Here is a 23385-nt window from a genome sequence, read left to right as displayed (position 1 = left end):
ACATTTGCAGCAAATTGACCAAATGTGCAGGGGTCTCTGGGCGAGAGCAACACCTCATTGGGAGGAGGTTATGCCTTCCGCCCTCCGCATGGAGACATTCCCCACACTGGTTTGGGTGTCCATGGAAGAGGCTACAGCTTGGGCAGCTTAGCCACAGCCAGGAGTGTAAAGCCCTCAGACCCCAGAGGTGGCGAGTGCCACTTGAGCAGGACTTGAATGTGGAGCCTGTAGTGGACAGGATTCTGGAATGAGGTACTGTGTTTCCCCGAAAATCAGACCTAGCTGGATAGTCAGCTCTAATGCGTCTTTTGGAGCAAACATTAATATAAAACCGGGTCTTATACTATATATAATATATATACTTGGTCTTATATTATACTATATATAATATATATTTACTATAAGACCTGGTCTTATATTATACTATATATAATATAGTAATATACTATATTATATTATATACCCGGTCTTATAGTAAAATAAGACCAACCTTATATTAATTTTTGCTCCAAAAGACGCATTAGAGCTGATTGGCTAGGTATTATTTTTGGGGAAACACGGTAATGGAGGAGAGTTTTATCACGGGACTGTTTATAGAGAGGTGGTGTAGTTAACCCCAGGTGCCCTGACCACCCCTGGGCCTGAAGAAACCAGGGGAGGGAGCAGTTATTGGGACCCAGAGAAGCTGGCCTGACATGTGCCAAAGGCAGCCCACCCTGGTGACTGGGCAGGGAGCCAGGGAGTAAATACCCCGTTTCCTGCTAGTGTGTCCATTGGCCAATCCCCGCCAGAACCAGGGCAGGGGAGTGGGGAGATGCATGGAGAGGGAGGGCAAAGGGAAGGTTTCCAGCAGTTTCTGTAGCTGGCACACACAGCCGCATTCCAGCTGGTTTCCTGGCCTTTCCCTCCTTCCCAAAAGTGCCAGGAGCCCAGGGCACTCATGTAAGCATGGGTAACAGGGTAAGTACAGGGCGGGCTCTGTCTGTCCTCTTTCAGGCTCCATCATGGAGAATGGGGTGAGCTCTTCCAGCGCAGCAGACAAGTCCCAGAAGCAGCCCCTGACCCCCAGCTTCCAGAGCTCAGCCAACAGCGTGGGGCTGGATGAAGGGGTCTCCACAGGCACAGCGGGAACTGGGGAGACTCTGAAGCAGGAGTGTGACTCCCTGGGCCCCCCGATGGCCAGCAGCACCACCTCTAAGCCTTCGCTGGCATCCTCCTCCTCCTCCTCCTCGGGACCCCGGGCCCTCCCGTGGCCTGGCGGTCCTGTCCAAGGTTGCAGGGGCCTGCATGCCGCCCTGCCCCCAATAGTGATCCTCTCCAAGGCAGCCTACAGCCTCCTGGGCTCCCAGCGGGGAGGCAAGCTGCCGTCCTCCTCGTCCCTGCTGCCCCACGCCGACGTGGCTTGGGTGAGCTCCCTGCGGCCGCTGCTACACAAGGACATGAGCAGCGAGGAGCAGTCCCTTTACTACAGGCAGTGGACCTCCGCTCGGCAACACCACGCCGACTACAGCAACCAGCCGGACCCCAACTCCGGCGCCTGGGCCTGCCATCCCCGGCGGCTGCTGCTGACTGGCCCGCCCCAGGTAGGGCAGGGGCAAGGCCCTGTCCCAGGCTGGGGTCCCCAAGCAGGGAAGCAGCCACGGATGCTCTCGGGGTGCGGTGGGGTGTGACCCAGAGCAGTGAGGACCACACTCCAGCCTCTCAGAGCAGGAGGAGATATGGAAGGGCCCAGGTGTGAAATCTCTTTTCTCTCCTCCCTCCCCAATCAAAAATGCTTCCACCAGGTGGGAAAGACTGGCTCCTATTTGCAGTTCCTTAGGATCCTCTTCCGCATGCTCATCAGGCTACTGGAGGTGGACGTGTATGATGAGGGAGAGATCAACACGGGTGAGTTCTGAACCTGGGCGGGACAGGGGCAAGAGGCGACACCTTAACACCAAGTCCGGTGTCGTGCAGGGCGGCCTGCGGGGTCTCAGTTCCCGCTCCCCACATAAGAACGCAGGACATGGTGAGGCCAAAAAGGAACACCCACGGAGCCATAGGTAGGGGAGTCATACCACTATAGTCTCGCTGGAGGCTGGGTTGGAGAAACAGGAAACAAGAGCCACACAATTCTCAACCCTCACTGCGCTGCTTGCAGGCTCAGCCACTATCTTCTTGCTAGCCCCCATTTTCTGCTAGCGTAGCCACAGCAGTTATATTAGTGGCCAATGGCTCACTGGTTACAGCTGACAGCCAACTAGCCACAGCTGATGGCCATCCAATCACAGTGATGGCCATGTACTACCCGAGTGAGCACCTTTCTATGTGAGGCCGAGAGCCTGGAAACTGCACTCCTGGCTCTGTCCCCACACCGGGTCTTCTTTGCCTTCTGGGATTTCTGTAACACCTAACATACAGGGTTCCTGCGAGGTTCAAGGTAATGTGTGGCAAATACGTGTAAGTAAACCGCGGCCCTGTGCTAACTTCCTGAGGTCAGGAGTGGAGCCTTCCCCTTCTTTGGTCCCCGTAACCCCCCAGTTTGCAGTGAGACACTGGCAAAGAGGCATTTTATGGGGCTCTGCTTAGATGGTTAAGTTATTCAGGTTTAAAATGTGACTGTGGTGTTCTACTGCTTAAGGGTCTGGGGCATGTTTTATATTCCGGATCTCAGGCCTCTGCTGGTGAGTCGGTGTGTCTTCTGTGGTAACCGCAGGCTCCGTCGGCATGACAGCATGTGGATTACTTGCATGAAATGAGAGCTTGTGTGTGCAGAGCAGAACCTGGGTCATAAACAAACCCTTCACATTTGCAGTGAGATGAAGGGGCTAGTGCCCATCAGGGCTGTGGGGTATGGTTTTCATCAAATCTTCTCCAGCCCTCCTCGTTCTGTGCCCCCAGCTGTCACCTGTGGGACAGTTCTGCTCTGCGGCCTGCCCAGCAGGGCTAGCGTGGGCAAGAGCAGGGATCAGCCAGCATTAGCTCTATGGCTAAGGACGGTGTGGCCTCAAAACTATGGCCTCACACCTCAGACCAATTGTCTGTCTGCTGGAAGGGCATGGGGGACTGGCAGTAGTGGTAACCAGGCAGAAGTTCTTCTCAAGCCCCTCAAGGATGAATCCAGAAAAAGGGAAAGGCCTTGGCATCTTCTATCCAGTTAGCCTTGGAGATCTCACCTCACTTGCCTTTCCTCAGTAGTTGACCAGTTCTGTGACAAGCCCAAGGGACTAGTTCAGTCCAGAGCAAGACTATGTAAAATCAGCCATATTTAATCACTGATTATCACTTTGTTCCTTTTTCCATTCCTTACCAATTCATGTGCCCCTCCCTCTCTCTCCCCCCCGCCCCTCCCATCTTCCCAGCCACAACTCCTTGTTTGTGTCCCCAGCAGAGCTGCACCAGGCCCACCACAGAGGGGACCTGAGCTCATGATTGGTGTCAAAACACCCATGGCCACCTGGATGGGTGGAACTAAGAGGGAAAGGCAGAGCCAAGCAAACAAGGAGTGAGGGACCCTTCACCCCGACAACTTTCCACAAGTCCCCTTGGCACCACAGAGAGCGATGCCTTTAATTTTCTAGTCAGATCCCGTAGCAGGGCTCTTGGGCCTTAATCTGTGCCATGAGCTGTGAAGAGTCTACACAGCCAATGACAGGTGAGCCTGGCCTTGGTACTGAGAAGTGCTGTTAGTTTGGCTTCATTCCCTCTCCATTTTAGTGTGATGAATGCCATGGTGCTCTGGAGACGCACAATGACACCATTTAAAAAAAAACTAGAAGAAGCTTTAGCTTTTAGATAAAATGCAAACTTTAGCTCAGGGATATAAAAATAAATAGCAGTGTGTTAAAATAATAAGAGGTGTACTTCTAGTCTTTAGGCTTTCTTTTGAAAGTTTCTTCCTTTCTCCTTCGAAAGTTGTGAAGCTTTTTGATCTTATACATTTTTTTGTTAATAAGAACAAGTGTCATCTGTTGCATACCCACCACGGGCCCGCCACTGTCTGAGCACTTTATACACACCACTTGGATTTCTTACAACAATCGGGACCTGAGAGTTAAGGACGGTGCCTGCAGGTGTGAGTAGTGAGGGGCAGAACCTGAATTCAAACCCAGGGCTACTGGTTCTCAGCCTTGACTGCATATCGGAACTGCACTAAGGAGCTTTAAACACCCAACAGGTGCCTGGTAATAAAGGAGATGGGGGTGTAGCCCACGCATGAGGATTTACATAAGCTCCTTCGTGATGCTGATATGCTGCAGACACTGGGAATCTTGATCAGTGCATCCCTAAAATCTCAGGCTGTCGGTGTCTGAAAACCCCACAACTAAAACTCTAAGACAGAACTTAGATCATACAAAATTAAACAAGCTTTTAAGGCAATTTGGGGAGCTTGGCGGGAGACTAGTCGATCTCATAGCTGTGGGAGTTTGTGGACTAGGTGTGTAGAGGTAGCGCTGGGGGCCAGCGAGGGCAAGCATCCCTCCCAGCATGCGTCTGAAAGGACAATTCTGGTTCCCTCCACCCTGGGACCTGGGAGCTCATTTTCCAGAAATGCCTTTGTCTCCTCACCTGTGCTCTATGTTTCATAAAACCTCTTGTCCCTGACACTTGGGAAGCTGGTCTCTGCCAGCTCTGTACACTTTCTTCTTGTCCTAGATCACAGTGAAAGCAGCGAAGTAAGCCAGTCAGAGGGAGAGCCCTGGCCTGACATCGAGAGCTTCAGTAAAATACCCTTTGACATCAGTGTGCACGATCCCAAGTACAGTCTCATGAGCCTGGTGTATACTGAGAAGCTGGCAGTGGTTAAACAAGGTCAGTGCAAGTGGAGTCAGGTTTGTCTCCTCTGGTCAGGACGAACCTAAATCTTTAGGGGCAGGAGGCCGGTGGCAGTTTGAACTTTGACAGCAGCTCAAGTCATTCTCTGCTTTTCCCTTCTCCACGCGCACGTATCACCTCTTAATTTTCATGCATGCCTCTCAGGGCATAAATTATAGAATCCGTGGAGAAGCCCTTTCAGGGAATTGGGGACTTTCTCCCAAACCTGAGGGCTTCGTGCATACCATGGGAAGGTTTTTGGCCCCTTTGTACACAGAAGCAAGGAAGGAATCCAAAGCTGAGGAGCCCAGGAAACGGGCAACCGTGTCCATGATGCTGACCAAGTATGCGGCCTACAACACCTTCCATCACTGCGAGCAGTGCCACCAGTACATGGACTTCACCTCTGCCTCCCAGGTGAGCCCCGTCACCCTGGCCTCTGGTACCCACATGATTTTGTACGTAAGGGATGAGGAGTGAAGGCTCCCAGGGTTAGGCCCCAGAGGATAGCTTACTTAGGAGATGGAAGCACTCGTGAGCAATTGCGTGAAGCCATGGATTAAAATTACTTTGGGCTTATTAGGATTGTGGGCTAGGGGAGGGGAAGACAGGGAAAGAAACTGCGTTTTAGTGTCTTAAGCCACTTCATCAAAATGGCTACATGTGTCAGAGAATCGCTGAGACCCTGAAAAACTGGATATTATGGTACATTTAGTGAAAGGGTCTTTCCCCCTCTTTGGGTTGTTGATGAAAATGGCACTATTATCTAACAAATCCGTAGGGTGTGCCCTTTGAACTGTGAACACGTCTGTTGATTTGCACCAACCTAGCGATATTCTTACTGTCACGTAGTAGTTTTGACATCTAGGCTTCCAGAGTCAGTTTGCTCTCTTATTTAGAGAGAACAGAAAGGTAGGAATACAGAAGGTGAACCAGCACCCCCACAGTATTTGGCATTTTTTTGGCCAGAGGATCTTTTCAGCACAAAAAATGGAGAGGTAGCAACTGAGAGTAGTAGCCAGTGCCTGTCTGGGGAGTAAGTTCCATATTGTGTTGCTGTCCCACCACTTTAGCTTCTTGATTTTTATTATTTGGCTCTGAGCACCTACAACAGCTATTCCTTCCTCCAGGATAAGCTCTTGGACTTCCCCCAAACTGGCTTCTGCTCTTGAGGACCAGGCCTTCACCATTTTCCCACAGGGAACTAGAAGGGATATACTGCAAAACTGTGTTTCTAATACGTTACCTTTTAGATCCCACTTGCTTACTTGGTGTCATTGAACACTTTTGGTGGGCTCGTTCGAAATCACCTCACAATGCTTTACAGAACATAGAAGATTCAAGTCCCCTGATCTATAAATCATAGGTTTTTAGGAATTTTATTAAAAACCCCCTATTTACATAGTTTGTATGTGCTTACAGCACTCACTACCTAGAATATTCCCACACTTGTGAAGCAAAATGAACTAGAATTTAAGGGAAGATTACAATATTGTTTTTCTACTGTGTTTCCCCGAAAATGAGACCTAGCCGGGCAGTCAGCTCTAATGCGTCTTTTGGAGCACAAACATTAATTTGTGCTCCGAAACACGCATTAGAGCTGATTGCCCGGCTAGGTCTCGTTTTCGGGGAAACACAGTATGAAATGTAATATTTGGGTTAGAACTCTTAGGAAACCTACCTGGATTCTAGTTGTTGCTGAAAATCGATGCTCTTTTTATTAAGCTAAATATTATCTGAATTGTAAAGCATGTAAAGGCCTTTATGAATTAGGATTCACTGAGACGGGTTACTGAGAGAGCATGTGACCCTTCCAGCCATTTAAATTTAGCTTCAGTGAGTCAAATCGTCTCTCCTGGAAGCCAGACTTCTAGGCTAAATGACTGTCCAAACCTCTTCAGCTCCCACTATAGCCAGAAAAGATGGGGCCACAGAGGCATTTTAATGATGTCAGTCCTAACACTGTACTTACTATATTCATTTGACCTGACCCACACGGAACAGAACTGGGCACCTTTCGGAATACTTACCTTGCAGGGCGTCCCACAGGTACATTTAACCTCTGCATAAGACTGAGCAGTCATGGTTCTGAGACCATGAGCACCACAAAGACGGTGCCAAACCACAGGGACTTCTCCACCCACAGAGAGGCTGTGTAGGGGCAAGATGTCAGGGCTCATGTCAGCGGCAGCTTCTAGAAGATGAAGCATTTGCCTTTCCCACCCTTCCCATGTTGCACACACAGCCAGGTCTGGTTGCATGTGTGAGCTCAGGTTAGTTTGCTTCTCTTGGTAACAGCCTTAACAAGTGACCTGGAAGTTTGCAAACTGAGCTCCCACTCATTCCCTCCCTTTCTTCTCTGCACATGTAGATGTCTGACTCCACCCTTCATGCATTCACGTTCTCTTCCTCTATGCTGGGAGAAGAGGTGCAGCTCTATTTCATCATCCCCAAATCCAAGGAGAGTCACTTTGTCTTCAGCAAGCAGGGCAAACACTTGGAGAGCATGCGGCTGCCCCTGGTTTCAGACAAGGTGGGTGACAGTGTCTGGACACAAGGGCTGACAGGCCTCAGGTACTACATCATGTTCTCTAAGCTTCTTAAATCCAAGGGTTTTAATTTCCCTTTTTGGTCTCTGGTTTTGTTTTGTTTTCCTTTTCTTTCAGCAGAACTTGAATGTGGTCAAGAGCCCTATTTTCACTCCTTCCAGTGGTCGCCATGAGCATGGACTCCTAAACCTTTTTCACGCCATGGAGGGCATCAGCCACCTGCACCTGCTGGTGGTCAAAGAGTATGAGATGCCGCTGTACCGCAAGTGCTGGCCCAACCACATCATGCTGGTGCTGCCCGGCATGTTCAACAACGCAGGCGTGGGTAAGGCCCGGGCGAGGGCGAGGCCTGGGAGAACCCGAAATCCATGCCCGGCCGTGAAACTTGCAATGGTTACCTTGCCTCTGCGGTGTCCTGCCCTCCTGACCAGATGACTTCTTTATTTTTCCTTGATCTGCAGTTTTGTAGAACTTTTAACTTCTGAGGATTAGTAACTAAAAAGGTCTATTGTAAGTGAAGTGTGCGGAGCACCCTGGGAAGGGCTTGACGTGTAGGCTGCGGATGTTCCTGCCCTGGGCTCGCTGGCAGCAGGAAGGTAGCAGTGAGAAGGGTGGTCTGAGGAGGACGGGAGGCAATAGTTCACTCCAGTCTGGAGGCATCTGGAGGGTCTCTGAGACATTGCTAATCATTTCAAAGGCACATAGCAAGTTCTAGGGGCTTCTGTACAGCCGGAATGGAAGCACCCTGATGCCTGTGGCAGCCATCCTAAAAGTGCCTGCATGAATTCTTTCCTGCCTTTTTCCCCGAGGGGAGGACACATGTTTGTACACGAGTGTATTACAGAGGTGTGCAATGCGCCGGGGAGAACTAGAACTCCTTCATTACCTGACTCAGGCAGGAAACCTCGAACTGGACCCAGTGCCTAGAGCGGTGCTGTGTGGCCACTTCCTGCATCGTAAGTCTTCATTTCTCCCATCTGCTTCCCTGGGCGTCTGCCTCAGTGCAGTCACAGAAGGGTGAGGATCAGAGCTGCTCACTGACGCTTTAGAGGGAAGTAAGAACGTCCAGCCCAGGGCTGGCGTGAACAGCAGACAAGACCTGAGTAGTTTCCGTAAATCTGCAGGGTCCTCCTCTCCAGGGTCTCTCACTTTCCCTTCTTTTCCCGCTTAACTTCTCTCTCCTTCTGCCTATTCATCTCTCCCACTTCCATCTTAGGCGTCCTCCTTTCTTGTTCTCCCTTCCACTCCTTTTCATGTCCTTAAACCTTAGCCTTAATAGGGGATTAAAGTTATTTTTAAAAAACTGGTTTAAGTTTTGAATGCAAATTTACTTTCCATGTTTATCACTTCAAGTCAAATGAATTAAGACTTTTACATATTTCTGGACCTTTATGCTCCATAAAACCACATATCCCCAAACTAACTAAAATCTTTTCCTATATGAATATGACCCTCAAATTACCCCCTTCTGTGCCTTACTGATCTTTAGGTGAAAAAGCTTCCTGATCTCAGATCTGATTGAATTTGTGCCACTTTTGCCATTTTTTTCAAATTTGGGGAGAGAGAAGCCAATATACTATATGCATATGAAATAAATGCAAATTATTTTTAATATTTTACTTGTGGTAAGAAACATAACGTAAAATTTACTATCTCGGCCATTTTTAAGTGTGCAGATCACCAGTGTTCATTTCAGTATATTCACATTGTTGTGCAACCAATCTCCAGAACTCTCTTCATCTTGCAAAACTCAATCTCAGTACCATTAATTCCTTTCTCAGGTTGAGTAATATTCCATTGTATGTGCATCCCACATTGTCTTTATCCATTCACCCATCCATGGGCACCTGGGTTGCTCCCCACTTTTGGCTATTGTGAAGAAGGCTGCTTTGAACATGGGTGTACAAATCTCTCTCTAGGGTCCTGTTCAATTATTTTGGGTATGTATGCAGAGGCAGAATTACTGAATCATATAATAATCCCATTTTAAATTTTTTGAGGAATTGGTATACTGTTTTCCATAATGGCTGTACCATTTTACATTCCTACCAGTAGTGCAAAATGGTTAGTTTTCCCACATCCTCACCAATACTTTTATTGGTTGGTTTGGTTTTGATAGTAGCCATCCTAGTGGATATGAGGTGGTATCTTACTGTGATTTGATTTGGATTTCCCTAATGATTAGTGATGTCGCATATCTTTTCATGTGGTTGTTGGCCATTTGTATATCTTTGGAGCATCTATTCAAGTCCTTTGCCCATTTTTTAAATCAGGTTGGTTTTGTTGTTGATTTGTAGGAGTTATTTATATAGTCTGGATATTAACCTTTTATCAGATATATGTAAATATTTTCTCCCATTTCATAGGTTGTCTTCTCACTGTTGTCTTTTGTGCACAAGTTTTAAATATTTATGTAGTCCAGTTTTCTCTTTTTTTCTTTTGTTGCCTGTGCTTTTGGTGTCATATCCAAGAAATCACTGCCAAATCCAATATCATCAAGCTAAGAGTTTTGTAGTTCTGGCGCCTGCATTTAGATCTTTGATCCATTTTAATTTTTTTACGTAGTGTAAGGTAAGGGTCCAACTTCATTCTTTTGCATTTGGGTATCTAATTTTCCCAACACCATTCATTGAAAAGGCTGTTCTTTCCCCCCCAAAAGGTCTTGGCATCTTTGTCAAAAATCATTTGACCACGTATGCAAGGGTATGGTGCTGGGCTCTGTATTTTTATTCCATTGGTCTATAATGTGTTTATGCCACCACATTGCTTTGATTACTGTGATTTTGTAGTAAGTTTGAAATCAGCCAAGAGACATCCAACTTTGTTCTTTTGCAAGATTTTTCTGGCTACTCAGGGTCCCTTGCGATTCCATATGAATTTAAGGATGGACTTTCCTATTTCTGTAAAAAAGACTATTGAGATTTTATAGGGATTGCTGTTAAGTCTGCAGATTGCTTTGGGGAATACTGACATGTTAACAATATTACATCTTCCAGTTTATGAACATGGGATGTCTTTCCATTTATTTGTGTCTTCCTTAATTTCCAATGTTTTGTATTTTTAGCATGCAGGTCTTTCACCTCCTTGGTGAAACATTTATTCCTTTTATTCTTTTGGATACTATTGTAAATGGAATTGTTTTCTTAATTTCCCTTTCAGATTATTCATTGTTATAGAAACACAACTGACTTTAGAGTGTTTTTGTATCTGCAATTTTGCTGAATCATTGCTTCTAACAGTTAATCTTTGCTTCTAATAGTTTTGCGTGTTTGTGGCATCTTTAGGATTTTCTAATACAAGATCATGTTATCTGCAAACAGGTCATTTTACTTCTTCCTTTTCAACGTGGATGCCTTTTATTTCTTTTTGCCTAATTGCTCTGGCTATGATTTCCAGTACTATGTTAAATGAAAGTGGTAAAGGTGGGCATCCTTGTCTTATTTTGATCTTAGAGGAAAAGGTTTTTGTTTTTCACCATTGAGTATGATGTTAGCTATGGGTTTTTCATATATGATCCTTATTATGTTGAGAATGCAAACTATTATGTACATGCTCTTGGAATGTAGATTCTCCTAAATCCTAATATTACCTTTGATCTAGTCAAAACTATTTTCCTGGTTCCTCCATAGATTAATACCTGTTTTAGTCTCTTCGTCTCATTATCTACTTTTGTTTCATTTTAAGGTGGCCCACACCTGATGATAATCATCTTAATAATTGCTAACATTCATTGAGTACTAGGCAGTATCCTGAGCACCATACAATCCAATGAAGTAGGTGTTATCACTGTCTTCTTACAGGTGGAGAAGCTCAGGCACAGGGGAGTTAATTTGTTCAGTTTCACACTGTTAGAAAGTGGTGGAATCAGGATTCAATCCTAGGCAGCCTGGCTCCAGTCTTTTACTGTACTATACACCCTCTTGCAAAAAAAGCAGATCTAGGGAAAGGATGCCAGTTTCCAGAATCACCTTCAGAGAAGACACTGCTACCAATTTCCTAAAGATATCTAAAGCAGGGGACACATTAATGTAAGTGGCATACCCACGACTGCAGCCCTGGCTACTCCCTAGTACTTCTGGGACTGAGAAAGCCTCTTTATCATGCCTTTAAGGAACTAACCAGTAACAAGCATTTCCTCCAGGTGGCACCTTTTGTCCTATCAGGAAAACTGGATTCTTGCAGTATTCTTCAAAGTGTAGTTCACAAATCATCTGTTTCATCAAATGATCGTTTCTGTCCCATCACCAGACTTACTCAAGTGAATCTCTGGGGATAGGCTCCCGGAATCTGCATTTTAAACAGACCTCCTCAGTGATACTTATCTACACTAAAGTTTAACTGCTCTGAACATTTGGTTGACCCCCCCACCTACATGGTCACCACATAGATAGGCATGCCTAAGAGCATGTGAGCTATCTGTGGCGCTTCGGCCAAGCCTGCGTGAAGGACGTACAGCCTGGTTATGTTGCCTTCCAGGTGCTGCCAGGTTTCTCATTAAGGAGCTTTCATATCACAACCTGGAACTGGAGAGGAACCGCCTGGAAGAGTTGGGAGTTAAACGCCAGTGTGTCTGGCCTTTCATCGTTGTGATGGACGACTCGTGTGTCCTGTGGAACATTCATAGTGTTCAGGAGCAGACCAGGTAGTGGTCCTCCCCGAGAAGTTCTGGGGGCGTATGACACAAGGCTATTGGGAAGATACCTTCCTTGGCTGCAGTTACGATGGAAGTAAATGATAAGAGATACAGCTTCCCAGAGCAAAAAGGTCATCCATGAGACACCCCTCACTACTGTTTCCCCGAAAATAAGACCGGGTCTTATATTAATTTTTGCTCCATTAGGGTTTATTTTCAGGGGATGTCTTATTTTTTCATGTACAACAATCTACATTTATTCACATAAAATCATGTCATCTTCTTCTGGAACATCGTCATAACGTACTAAATGCGTCAGTCTGGCTGATGATTTTAACTGGGGCTTATTTTTCAGGTAGGTCTTATTCTCAGGGAAACACTGTAGTACATTTTTTTTTAAGGCATTCAACCTGCCATTAAGTTCCTGCACCATTTCTGCATCATGACTTTGGTTGGCTATAAAAGTCTGTTGAGAGTACAGTTTATTTAGAAAGTCTACTGAATCAGGAAACCTGCTTTTTAGACCCAGCTCTGCTACCGTGTTTCCCCAAAAATAAGACCTACCCTGAAAATAAGCCCCAGTTAAGATCATTAAGCTCCAGTTAAGCCAGACGGACACATTTAGTACGTTATGACGATGTTCCAGAAGAAGATGACTGTATTTGAATAAATGTAGATTGTTGTACATGAAAAAAAACAACACATCCCCTGAAAATAAGCCCTAATGGAGCAAAAATTAATAGAAGACCCGGCCTTACTTTCAGGGAAACGTGGTATGTTACCTGGATGAAAAGGGAAAGTTATTTCACCTGTCTCAATTCCAGCACCTATAAATTTATGGCTGGGCCAAAATCAGTGGTTTTCCTCCAGAGGCAGTGGGGAGGGTGCCCATGAGAACCAAGGAATGCTCAACCTAGAAAAAGGCCAATGCAAGAAATGGCCCCAAAATGTCAGTAGCGCCCTCAACTGAGATCTTGTGCCAGATCTCTCGGCCTTTCCAACTCAGATGTGATTTTGTCTTTGTTTCCACTGTGGATTTGAAGCCAGCAGTTCTCAAATATTCCTTTATTACATCGTAATTACCGGAACTGGGAAGTATACTGTATGCTTCTAACTTCCTGCTACCTCTTTGGTAACTCCCTGTTCATTATTCACTTTGAAAGATGGGCTGGATTTCTTTCTCTGTTTTACAGCATTAAGCCCCATTCCCAGAAGGCAGCTTCCTTAAGTTAGCAGTGACAGGCAGCACGACATTGGGCGGGACACCCTTCTCCATTCCAGGCTAACAAAGTAGATGACCTAATTATAGCCTTGACAGATACTAATACTGTACAGTCATGTTGCCCCTTCCTAAATGGCCCTTCTTCCGTAATACTGATCTTATATAAACCAACTTTATATTTCATAGCCCACCCGTGGAGGCAGGAGTTTCCAGTAAGAATGTGTCCCTGAAGAGTGTCTTACAGCATATTGAAGCAACACCAAAAATCGTCCACTACGCAATCCTGGGCATACAGAAATGGAGCAGCAAGCTGACTTCCCAGAGCCTGAAAGCCCCCTTCTCTCGGTGCCACGTGCATGATTTCATTCTCCTCAACATAGACTTGACTCAGAACGTACAGTATGACTTCAACAGGTAAGTCAGGCCTCCCAGATGCAAGTAATCCTGGCATCTGCTCATCATTCTGCCCAGCTCTAGCCTTTGTAATGTTTTATTCCTCTGTTTCTGTCTTTTAATTGCAAACTGAGAATCTCTCTATATGGACAAGGAGAAAGGAGGGGAGGGATCAGAAGCCCCAAATTGCCCATCACCCTTCAAACTGACCCAAACCCCTAACAGGTGTTACAATATGAAATGCTTAAAAAACGTTATTTTAGTAATCTCATTATTCAACAAAAAAAACAGGGACAAAAACTGTTGCATCAATACAAATCAGTGTGTGGACCCATAAAGCCATTGAAGATTAACTCTACTCACACTCAGAACTTAGAAGGTAATCACTTTCCCCAAATGTCAGCAAGACCCCATGATCTGGATCCTGTAGAGAAGAGTCAGCAGATGGGAATGAGCACGTTAGCCTTGGCCCTAACTCCTGAACAAATTATGTCCGCATCCTAGAAAATCTGAGATGGCCAAGCAAAGAATTATCAGGGCCCATAAAGTCCCTCTTATGTCAACCACCAATCCTGTAGCTACGAGAATATTCTGTAGCTGTTTCACTTTGTTTTAAATTTGGCAGATGCTTTATCCTATTCGCAACCAGGATTTTAGAACTGGGAACACCTATGCACTCTGGTCCTCCAAGAGTATGTAGCATGTGCAGTCGAGTTCAGTTCAGAACACGTAGGGTCCTATGGAATGTCTGGGACCAAGGTCACCTCACTCCTTCCTTTTATGGCTGTAGTGTCCAAATCGGGCTTTACAGGCCAGTGTTGAGGGCCAGCTCCAAGAAAAGGCAACTTTCTGTTTGAGGCTGTCTCCTAACAAGTGCCACACACATTTCTGTGTAATTATCACGGTTGAGATGTGACAGGTACTCAAAGAAACCTATCATTGTGATTATGATGTAGGTATTTCTGTGAAGATGTTGACTTTAACCTGAGAACAAACAGTAGTGGCCTGCTCATCTGCCGCTTTAATAACTTCAGTCTCATGAAGAAACACGTTCAGGTTGGAGGGCAAAGGGACTTTATCATTAAACCAAAGATCGTGGTAAGTATGCAAGCTTGATGCTACTGTTGAAATTAAGACAATGATTTCTTATTAGTATCTTTGTTATTAGGTACTGGCATTAAGCACTTGCCACTTGAGTAGAAATTGAGGTAACACAAATTTGCTTAAAGGCAAATTTGCAGTCTCATTTCCCTCACTGACGACTCATGCACAGCCAAACATAAGATTTGAAAATTCAACAAAATTACCTTTCTTTAGATTTAAGGCTTAACAACTCTATCAAAAATTCATTTTACTTAATATTCTATATTCTAAAACTGGCAAAGTTAACACTTTTACATTCTTTATGTAACATGAGAAATGTAAATCAAGATGCATGTGAAGAAAGTAAAAGATCAAAATGTGTGACGTGTGAATTCCATGGGCCTGCCCTTTTTTGTTTAAGAGATTTACTGGTATCTAATCATTTATAACATGTGGACTCTCCAGTAGAACTTAGAAAGCTCTTGGCTTTTCTTTTGTTCGGTTGCGATAGGATGGGAGTAATCCCATCCGCTCCAGCAGCACTTGTAAAAGGCAGTTCCTGTTGGTCCTCACAATGTATTTGCTAAATGCAGTAACTTGCAAAGCCTAATTTTCCATTATCTCCTGCCCTTGTTTTGTGTAAGTTATGTTAGATTTGACTGTACTGTTCCTGTGCCAAGTGAAAAACTTTTTCAGAACCCGAGAATGACAGACATATTTGAGCCTAGCATCTGTGACTTGTACTGCTCTTATTTGGGGGCTGTTGGATGCAATGCAGTTTCCTTGCCCATTTCATCCAGTGACAAGCACATCATTTCCCATGATAATCTCGGCTCTGATTTCAGGTGTCAGAGAGTTTAGCGCCCATCTTGCCCCTTCAGTATGTCTGTGCTCCCGACAGTGAACATACGCTACTGGCAGCCCCTGCGCAGTTTCTCCTGGAGAAGTTCCTTCAGCACGCCTCATTCAAACTCTTCCCCAAAGCCATCCGTAACTTTAAGAGTCCTGTGTTGGCCATTGACTGCTACCTTAACATTGGACCAGAGGTAAACTTTAGTGGGAGTGGGTTAGTACTGTCTTACCCACTTCCATCTATTTCTTTCCCATTTTAGCGCCCATTTGAAAGCTTAAATGGAGACAAAAAAGGAGCCTTGACAGACTCCTTTATACAAAGGTTCACACAATATGTGATGGCAATTTTCCCTCCCTATACTTATTTCACCTCTTCACAGTAAGCCAATGAAGACTCAAAGCTTTGCTCAGAGGGCAGCGCTGTTGAGAAGCCTACCTCAGTTGGGCAGCAGCAGTCGCTTCTTGTCCCTATCGTAACATGTATCAGATGATATTTTAATCATGTGATGTTTCTCCACAAGACAGAGTTCTTCAGAGGCGCACCGGGCCTCCCCGCATGTACGAGGAGCCCAGTGATTCCTGAACAATATAAGGTGCCACAGGAGACCTTTATAGCTGTCACTTCCACTCCTGGACTTCTTTTCCATTTCCTTATTTTTCATTCTTTTCTCTCTCTCTCCCTCTATCCCAAGTTGTCCATCAGTTTTAGTTTTTTAAAAGATTTTCCACTTGCACCTTCTGACCATTGGTGGCCTTCAGGACTTTTAAGGGTTTCTGCCACTAAGCTTTCCCTTAGGATTATCAGTTTTTCAGTATTTTATTCTATTCGGTAACAATATATCATCCTTTTAAAGAATTTAAAGAGCTGTAAATTAGAAAATAAAATCATTTGTAATGAGAACAACATTTGGATGTACATTTCCTTCTAGGCTTTCTTCTTTCCAGGTATTGACAATCTCTTAAGACTGAAATCCAACTATATTCAATTTTTTAAAGTGATTTTTTAAATTTAACAGTGTAAACATTTTACACTCTCATTCTTATGAGATTTCAGTCATCTAGACTATGGGATGGACGTGAATTGTAGAATTTTAGGGGCAGAAGGAACCTTACAAACCATAAGATGTAATAATGCCTTTCGTGGCAGCTGTAAGTGACGTGTCTAGCCCAGGCCTCCCGATTCCTCCACTCAGGATCCAGGGCTGTAGGTACTGGACACCAAAATCTCACCACTACTCACAGCAGCTAACACTCAATGTTAGTGTGCATATTAATTAATTCATAAATTACTCCTATGAAACGGGTACTACTATCTCTACAGACAAGGAAGCTGAGGTATGGTAACATGAAGGAAACCGCTCAGTGGCAAACACAGCTACCAAACAGAGGAACTGTATTTGAACCCAAGCAGTCTGGCCCACACTTTCAGCCATTCCATCGTTCTCAAGGTTTCCCAACTATCTTATTCACTCACTTCCCTGTAGTTTTTGTGAAATTATCTTCTGTACATGGAAGCCATATAGAGCTAAAAATTTAAATTCATGCAGTTTGAAGCTTCTATCCAATTGAAAATTTATCTACATGAAAAGCTGATAAAAAAATTTTTATTCTCATTAATGTTATGTAAACATTTAATCTGCCCTAAGTATGCCTTTTTGTGGAAGGTTTTATTTTTTTAATTTTATAAAGACTCTTACATGGAGGGACTTACTTTGTTACTACCAATTTTTCATAACCGTCCTATTATGAGAAATAAACAAGAGAAGCTTTAAATACGTTAAAACTTGGCACACTAAATAGAAGATACAAAGCTTAAATAACCAACCCATTTTAAGTTTCAATAAAAAATTTTATCTCCTTTACTTTACCCTGAAATAGACAATGAAAAAGGAAGAGAATGACTCATACAGCTGAAGTGCAGACATTTGCTTGCTTCTGAAATGCCCGTGCTATTTCTGCTTGGTGCTTGCAGGTGGCCATATGCTACATCAGCTCCAGACCCCATTCCAGCAATGTCAACTGTGAAGGGGTGTTTTTCAGTGGACTCCTCTTGTACCTCTGTGACTCTTTTGTAGGTGCTGATCTTCTTAAGAAATTTAAGTTTTTAAAAGGTAAACCAAATTTAGTATTTTGCTTGTGAATGCTATTGGTTCCAGCTGGACAAAATAAAGAGGTGAAAGATATATTTTTAAAAAGAACTTTAACAATCATTTTTGCCAGTAAATCAAATACCTTGCTTTTAAACCAGGGCTACTGGTTTTCTTAACTGGGAATATGGGGGTTGGTGAATCAAGTCATTGATATACTAAGACTAAATGTAGACCAATAGCCAGATTTGTGACATTATGTTTTTACCAATATTAATTTTAGAATCAATGCAAGAGAAATAATGCTTCTCATATAATCTAATTTTAATTTAAAATTTTTAATAATCTAATTTTAATGAGTTATGAGTTAGATTTGCAGTATACAGTTAGATTTGCCTAAAAACCGAAGATTAGGCATCACAAATAATTCTGACAAGATGATCACTGAGATTAGTGAACAAAGTAAGGTTCAGAATATCGTGTACAACATGCTGCATTTTATGAGAACAGGCAAAATTGTGTTACGTATACACATATACATAAAACATACATCTGGAGCAGTGGGGAAGTTGCCTTGCAGGGGACGTTTGCTAGTACCTGAAGATATTTTAGGCTGTCACACTGCTGCTGCTGACAGAATGTGGGCAGAAGCCAGGGTGCTGCTAAACAGCCTACAAGAACAGAACAGCACCCACAACAGAGAATAACCCAGACCTATAGTGGTGAGGTTGAGAAACCCTGCTTTAGAGGGATACGGGAGAAGTACAGCATGGGTTTTAACACTGGTTACCACAGGGGAAGGGAGAGTGGGGTTGGGAGACTTTTCACTTTACCCTTTTGAACTCATAATACTTCTTATTCAAAATAAATAAAATTAAAATGAATAACCCGATGGGTTACTTACCTAGTATGTTGGTACTCAGATGTGTTAGCTTAAGGGATATAAACAGAGAGGTGCTAAGATTCTTTATCATTTCAATCCCTGATCTTAATATGCACTTCTGCCTTTTTTCTTCTGAAGGTGCTACCCTGTGTGTCATCTGCCAAGACAGAAGTTCCTTACGCCAAACCATTGTCCGCTTAGAACTAGAGGATGAGTGGCAGTTCCGCCTCCGGGATGAGTTTCAAACTGCTAACAGCAGTGATGACAAACCCCTTTACTTTCTTACTGGACGTCATGTATGAGCTTTTGAAGAGACCAAACATAGCAAAGGGATGCCTGGGTGGGATGGGACAGAAACAATTATTTGGGTTTTTTTTTTTCCTTTAAAGTACAATCACTGTGGAGCGAAGTGCAACATATTTGTCTGTTCTCCAAAGAATACCCCAAATCTGACCCAGGTCTTTGAGGGCACCACTCTCCTTCAGTTCCAATTTCAGGACCTTACATTCAGGTTAACTCCACTCTAGGCAGTTATGCAATGACTTAAGACATGGTCTGCCCGCGGGGCCTGAGGATGATGTGCTTTGAAGAACGAACAAGGAGTTTGCATTGTTTTTCCTACTACGCTATGTTAGGGGATAGCTGACTCAGCATTAGCTAGCCAGAATGTGTTACATGAGACTCACACCGTTGGTGTGGAATTAATTGAAGATTAACGTTTGAGGCCTGAACCCTCAGTTTCTCTTCAGATCTGTACTTTGGTACAGTATTACTCAGGGGTCTGAAATGATAGAATGTAGAAGATATTTGTATTTAAAAAAAAGAAGTAGCTTTTGTCTTTCTCTGTGCAGTGTTAGTTTAAGATTTATAATCTTATATGTATTGAAACTTTTGGCAAAATTTCCACAGGAGTTAAAAGTTTACTATTTAAACTGAACAAATAAATCAGTAAATGCAGAGCAGGCATTGTGTGCACACAGCAGCTTCTCCTTGCTTAAATTCCTTAGCTTTTCCATTCTTTAAAAATGTTTCGTCTTTAAGCACACCATGTCTGTGAGGATATGGAACAGTGATTAATCTTGTATAGGGAGAACCTGATTCAGTAGTTGAGCCAATTAAAAGCAGCTTTCAGCAGTCACCCCATACCCACCCCACTTGCTGGAATTAATGCAGCTGGCACCAGCAAAGCTAAATGTCAGGCTAAGGTTTTGTGTGGAGTGGAACTAGTTTCCTTTCAGGGACTCAAGAAAAGCTTACTTTAAAAGATACACTAAATGACATTTTAGCTGTCTTATACTGACCACAACACAGAAATTGCTGAAATGGGAAATGAGCCATAGAAAGACTCACAACTGTTTTTAATCGTACCAGCGATTCATTTGTAAGGAGTAAGAAGATTCCATTACAGTCTCTCTGACTCATTAAAATCAGCAGGGGGTGTTTGGTCAGTATCAACAGGAGGCATACGTTTCTATAAATTTCTCACCATGTATTTCAACCAAAAACAGTTTTAGAAAATATTCTAGAACAAACTAAGTCTATTGGAAGTTTACTCTTAAATTACTCCAGTTCTCATCACACAATCTCTTGACATTATTCGCAATCACTTTATCCCCACTAAAGATGGCCATTATTACTTGAATTGATGTCTTATTTGTGGTCAGAAACTACTGAGAGGGGGCCTACTAAGCCTGCATTTACTTAGAGCAAATAGTGCTAACTGACGTTTTATTAGCTTGTGATAATAAGGAGTTTACAGCTAGTGAAAAGATGGAATGAACTAATCTGAAAATGGTGTGCAGATCTCTTGATTTTAATAGCTACTTATGATGCTTTAAATATATTTTGAATGAACAATTCCTTTAAACCCCATTTTTAATTATCCTTCAAAGAGGATCTGCCTTTATATATGCTTTAAAAATACTCCCTAATTTTATAGTACAGCAGAATTTTTGGCAAAGAGGTACGTTTTGAAGCAGAATGATTTAGATATGAATGTATTTCAGTTGTTCCTGTTTGGTTGAAAGGGCCTAATGTAGATGGTATCAAGAAACCCATTGTTTGTGCAATATTCCAATAACATTTACTATATAGGGCAAATAAAATACTTGAAATTACTCTAAAACAGTTGTACCTGGGGCAGATGGCCTCTCAGGGTTTCTTATGGCTTTATGGCTTCATATTCTGAAGAGCATTTTTTCATAGTTACTTTAGATGCAGGTACTCCATATTAGTTAGGGCTGCACTCTGAAAACATCACATGATTAGAATCTCTTAAACACTATTTAACCCTGTGGAAGAGAAAAACCAGAATAAAGCCAAGACTGTCACCCCAGTGATGGACAATTCAAATTGACCTGCCTATTCTTTTCAATGCTTAGCTTACTAAGGTTTGGATCTTTTAAAATCACCTTATCAGTATAATTCTTTAAAGAATGTTAGGTCCTTCTCCTTTAAGGATAAAATTGCACAAGCACAGGACACCACGATTTGTTACTAGATACCTTGGTGTGTTCCGCTTCGAGCCTTGCCATCCCTTAGAACATTGTGGTATGAATGTGTCCTCTAGGCCTCCATAATAATTAACCTATAGACCTGTTGAACTTTGCCATGTATGACAGTTCACACAGGTTAATACTGAATGTAAACTAAAATTAGAATGAGAATTGTATTCGATTTTTTTTAGCTGTAATTTATGCAATTGCTTTTTGTGATTTTTAGAAAAGGAGGCACCTGTGTTACTTTATTACTGTAAAATTTTCTTAACCAAAATTTGGTGAATTTCACTAGTCAGTCTACCTCACATTTTTGTTTATGATTCTAAATTGTCTTAAGTTGTGTCTACAGTATGTTCTTGTCCTTCCATTTAATTTGGTGAATATTAAAATTTTCTCACCCCCAAAATAAAAGTTTGTCTTCTTTAAACTAAGAATGTTCACAAGTGAATGAGCTCCCTGATTCTGACAATGTCCAAGAAAGGCTGGAAGTCCACATATCACAGGTTGGATGACTGTACAATTCTATCATAACAGTCCACAAAAGTGGTAACTGAATGAAAATTTGTAGCCTCTACAAAGATACACACACCTAAAATACCTACATATATTGCCCATTTGCGGAGTTTTACTTAATTATACACCACAGACCTAAACATGAGTATTTTTTTTTTTTTTTTTAAAGATTTTATTGGGGAAGTGGAACAGGACTTTATTGGGGAACAATGGTCAAATTGTTGTCCTTTCAATCTTAGTTGTGGGGGGTTCTGTTCAGCTTCAAGTTGTTGTTCTTTCAGTCTTAGTTGTGGAGGGCGCAGCTCAGCTCCAGGTCCAGTTGCTGTTGCTAGTTGCAGGAGGCACAGCCCACCATCCCTTGCGGGAGTCGAGGAATTGAACTGGCAACCTTGTGGTTGAGAGCCTGCGCTCCAACCAACAACTGAGCCATCCGGGAGACAGCTCAGCTCAAGGTGCCATGTTCAATCTTAGTTGCAGGGGGCAGAGCCCACCATCCCTTGTGGGACTCGAGGAATTGAACTGGCAACCTTGTGGTTGAGAGCCCACTGGCCCATGTGGGAATCGAACCGGCAGCCTTTGTAGTTAGGAGCATGGAGCTCTAACCGCCTGAGCCACCGGGGCCGGCCCTAAACATGAGTATTAAAAAGATGTTACAAATATCCATAGTACGTATATCCCCAATCTTTTATTTTATAGATAGCAACTGTACTGACTTTGGTATCCTTCTTAGAAGCAGAACTTTGAGTTGCTAAAATTGTGTAGTATGACATAAGGTGTTAATCTCCCATTTATTTATAAACTCTACCTAATTTTACCAACTCTTGAGAATAACTTATTCCAGAAAAATGCCATTCGGTCCTACAGTGCCAAAATAATAAACTTTGATATAGAACCATGAAAACACTCTTCTAGGCCAAAGGCCCCTGTTACCTCTGGAGGTGCAATAAATATTTTTAAGTATGATGATAGATTCAGGAGCAAGTAGAAACTGCCACTGTTCCACTACATATCCCAAAGCAGCTGCCCTGGAAAGACTAAAAGCTGTGAAACTGCCATACCTTTGTATTCAAATGCCTAAAGCTGGAACAATATCCAGGGAAGAAACATTCCTCAGAACTCTTTAGTCATGGAAGCTGGCCCTTAAGCTTCCTCTGGGTTTAAGAGACTATTGCCATTAACACTGAAACCCTGGTGTCACTGAAAACGCCATCACTAAAGATTATGATTCCAAGAAGGGCCTCTGAGGCCAAGGAAATAAGCCATTCACACAATCAATTCCTTGTGTTCTTAACTGTCAATTACTGAGCTAAGGAAAGCATCTACTTCACTGACTATGACAACAGATGGAGTAAGTTATAAGACAGAAAAAGCAACGTTTTCTGACCACCTCTTTGTTCTGTAAGTAGTCCAATGTATTTTATTTTTACCAGAAGGGTGGAGGGATTGTTATAAGACAGTCTTCCCTTTATCTACCAAAAGGCCCAAGAGTCATGAGACTCGGTAGATTTACTGCATCTGTAGTCACCACCCCAGAAATTAGCTCAGGAATCTTAACCTGGTGAATCATGACTAGAGCGTAAGAGCATAACCCATAATATCTCATGGTTCCTGTCTATACTTGTGGTTCCTATAAAAATAATGAACCAACTATTCAAGGGCAGCTGACAAATTTATAGACACCTTATGTAACCAGCAATTATAGAATCAGCCTCCTCTGAAGTTGGACTAGGGACACTGGTGCACACTCACCGTGCCTACTATTGCCTCCACCTCTCTGTAGAGACCACTCTTCTTTTTCTAACATCACTCTTCAGCCTTTAATTGTGGTGTGACAGCGTTGAACATTCTTTGATTCTTGAAACTCTTCCCTTGGACATG

At 43.3% G+C, this 23385-nt stretch overlaps 1 protein-coding gene across 9 annotated transcripts in view; it reads left to right on the top strand.

The window, feature by feature from the left end:
- Positions 1-21405, top strand: part of GREB1L (GREB1 like retinoic acid receptor coactivator) — a 255559-nt gene extending 234154 nt beyond the window's left edge. For 7 of the 9 annotated variants that reach the window (XM_074340250.1, XM_074340245.1, XM_074340246.1 and 4 more), the window contains 12 exons: positions 997-1583; positions 1785-1887; positions 4636-4791; positions 5072-5211; positions 7166-7327; positions 7461-7668; positions 11820-11985; positions 13385-13612; positions 14548-14689; positions 15520-15720; positions 17499-17637; positions 18635-21399. In XM_074340250.1, coding sequence (XP_074196351.1) covers positions 997-1583; positions 1785-1887; positions 4636-4791; positions 5072-5211; positions 7166-7327; positions 7461-7668; positions 11820-11985; positions 13385-13612; positions 14548-14689; positions 15520-15720; positions 17499-17637; positions 18635-18798 — 2396 coding nt within the window. In that variant the 3' untranslated portion in view covers positions 18799-21399. Of the gene's footprint in view, positions 1-996; positions 1584-1784; positions 1888-4635; positions 4792-5071; positions 5212-7165; positions 7328-7460; positions 7669-11819; positions 11986-13384; positions 13613-14547; positions 14690-15519; positions 15721-17498; positions 17638-18634 lie in introns of all 9 variants that reach the window. The other 2 variants (XM_074340251.1, XM_074340252.1) reach the window with 1 other exon arrangement.
- Positions 21406-23385: the final 1980 nt, after the last annotated feature.

Source organism: Rhinolophus sinicus, linkage group LG09 (assembly GCF_036562045.2).
Source record: "Rhinolophus sinicus isolate RSC01 linkage group LG09, ASM3656204v1, whole genome shotgun sequence".
Lineage (NCBI taxonomy): Eukaryota > Metazoa > Chordata > Mammalia > Chiroptera > Rhinolophidae > Rhinolophus > Rhinolophus sinicus.
Note: the sequence above shows the minus strand (reverse complement) of the source record. Positions and strands in the feature narration are given on the sequence as shown.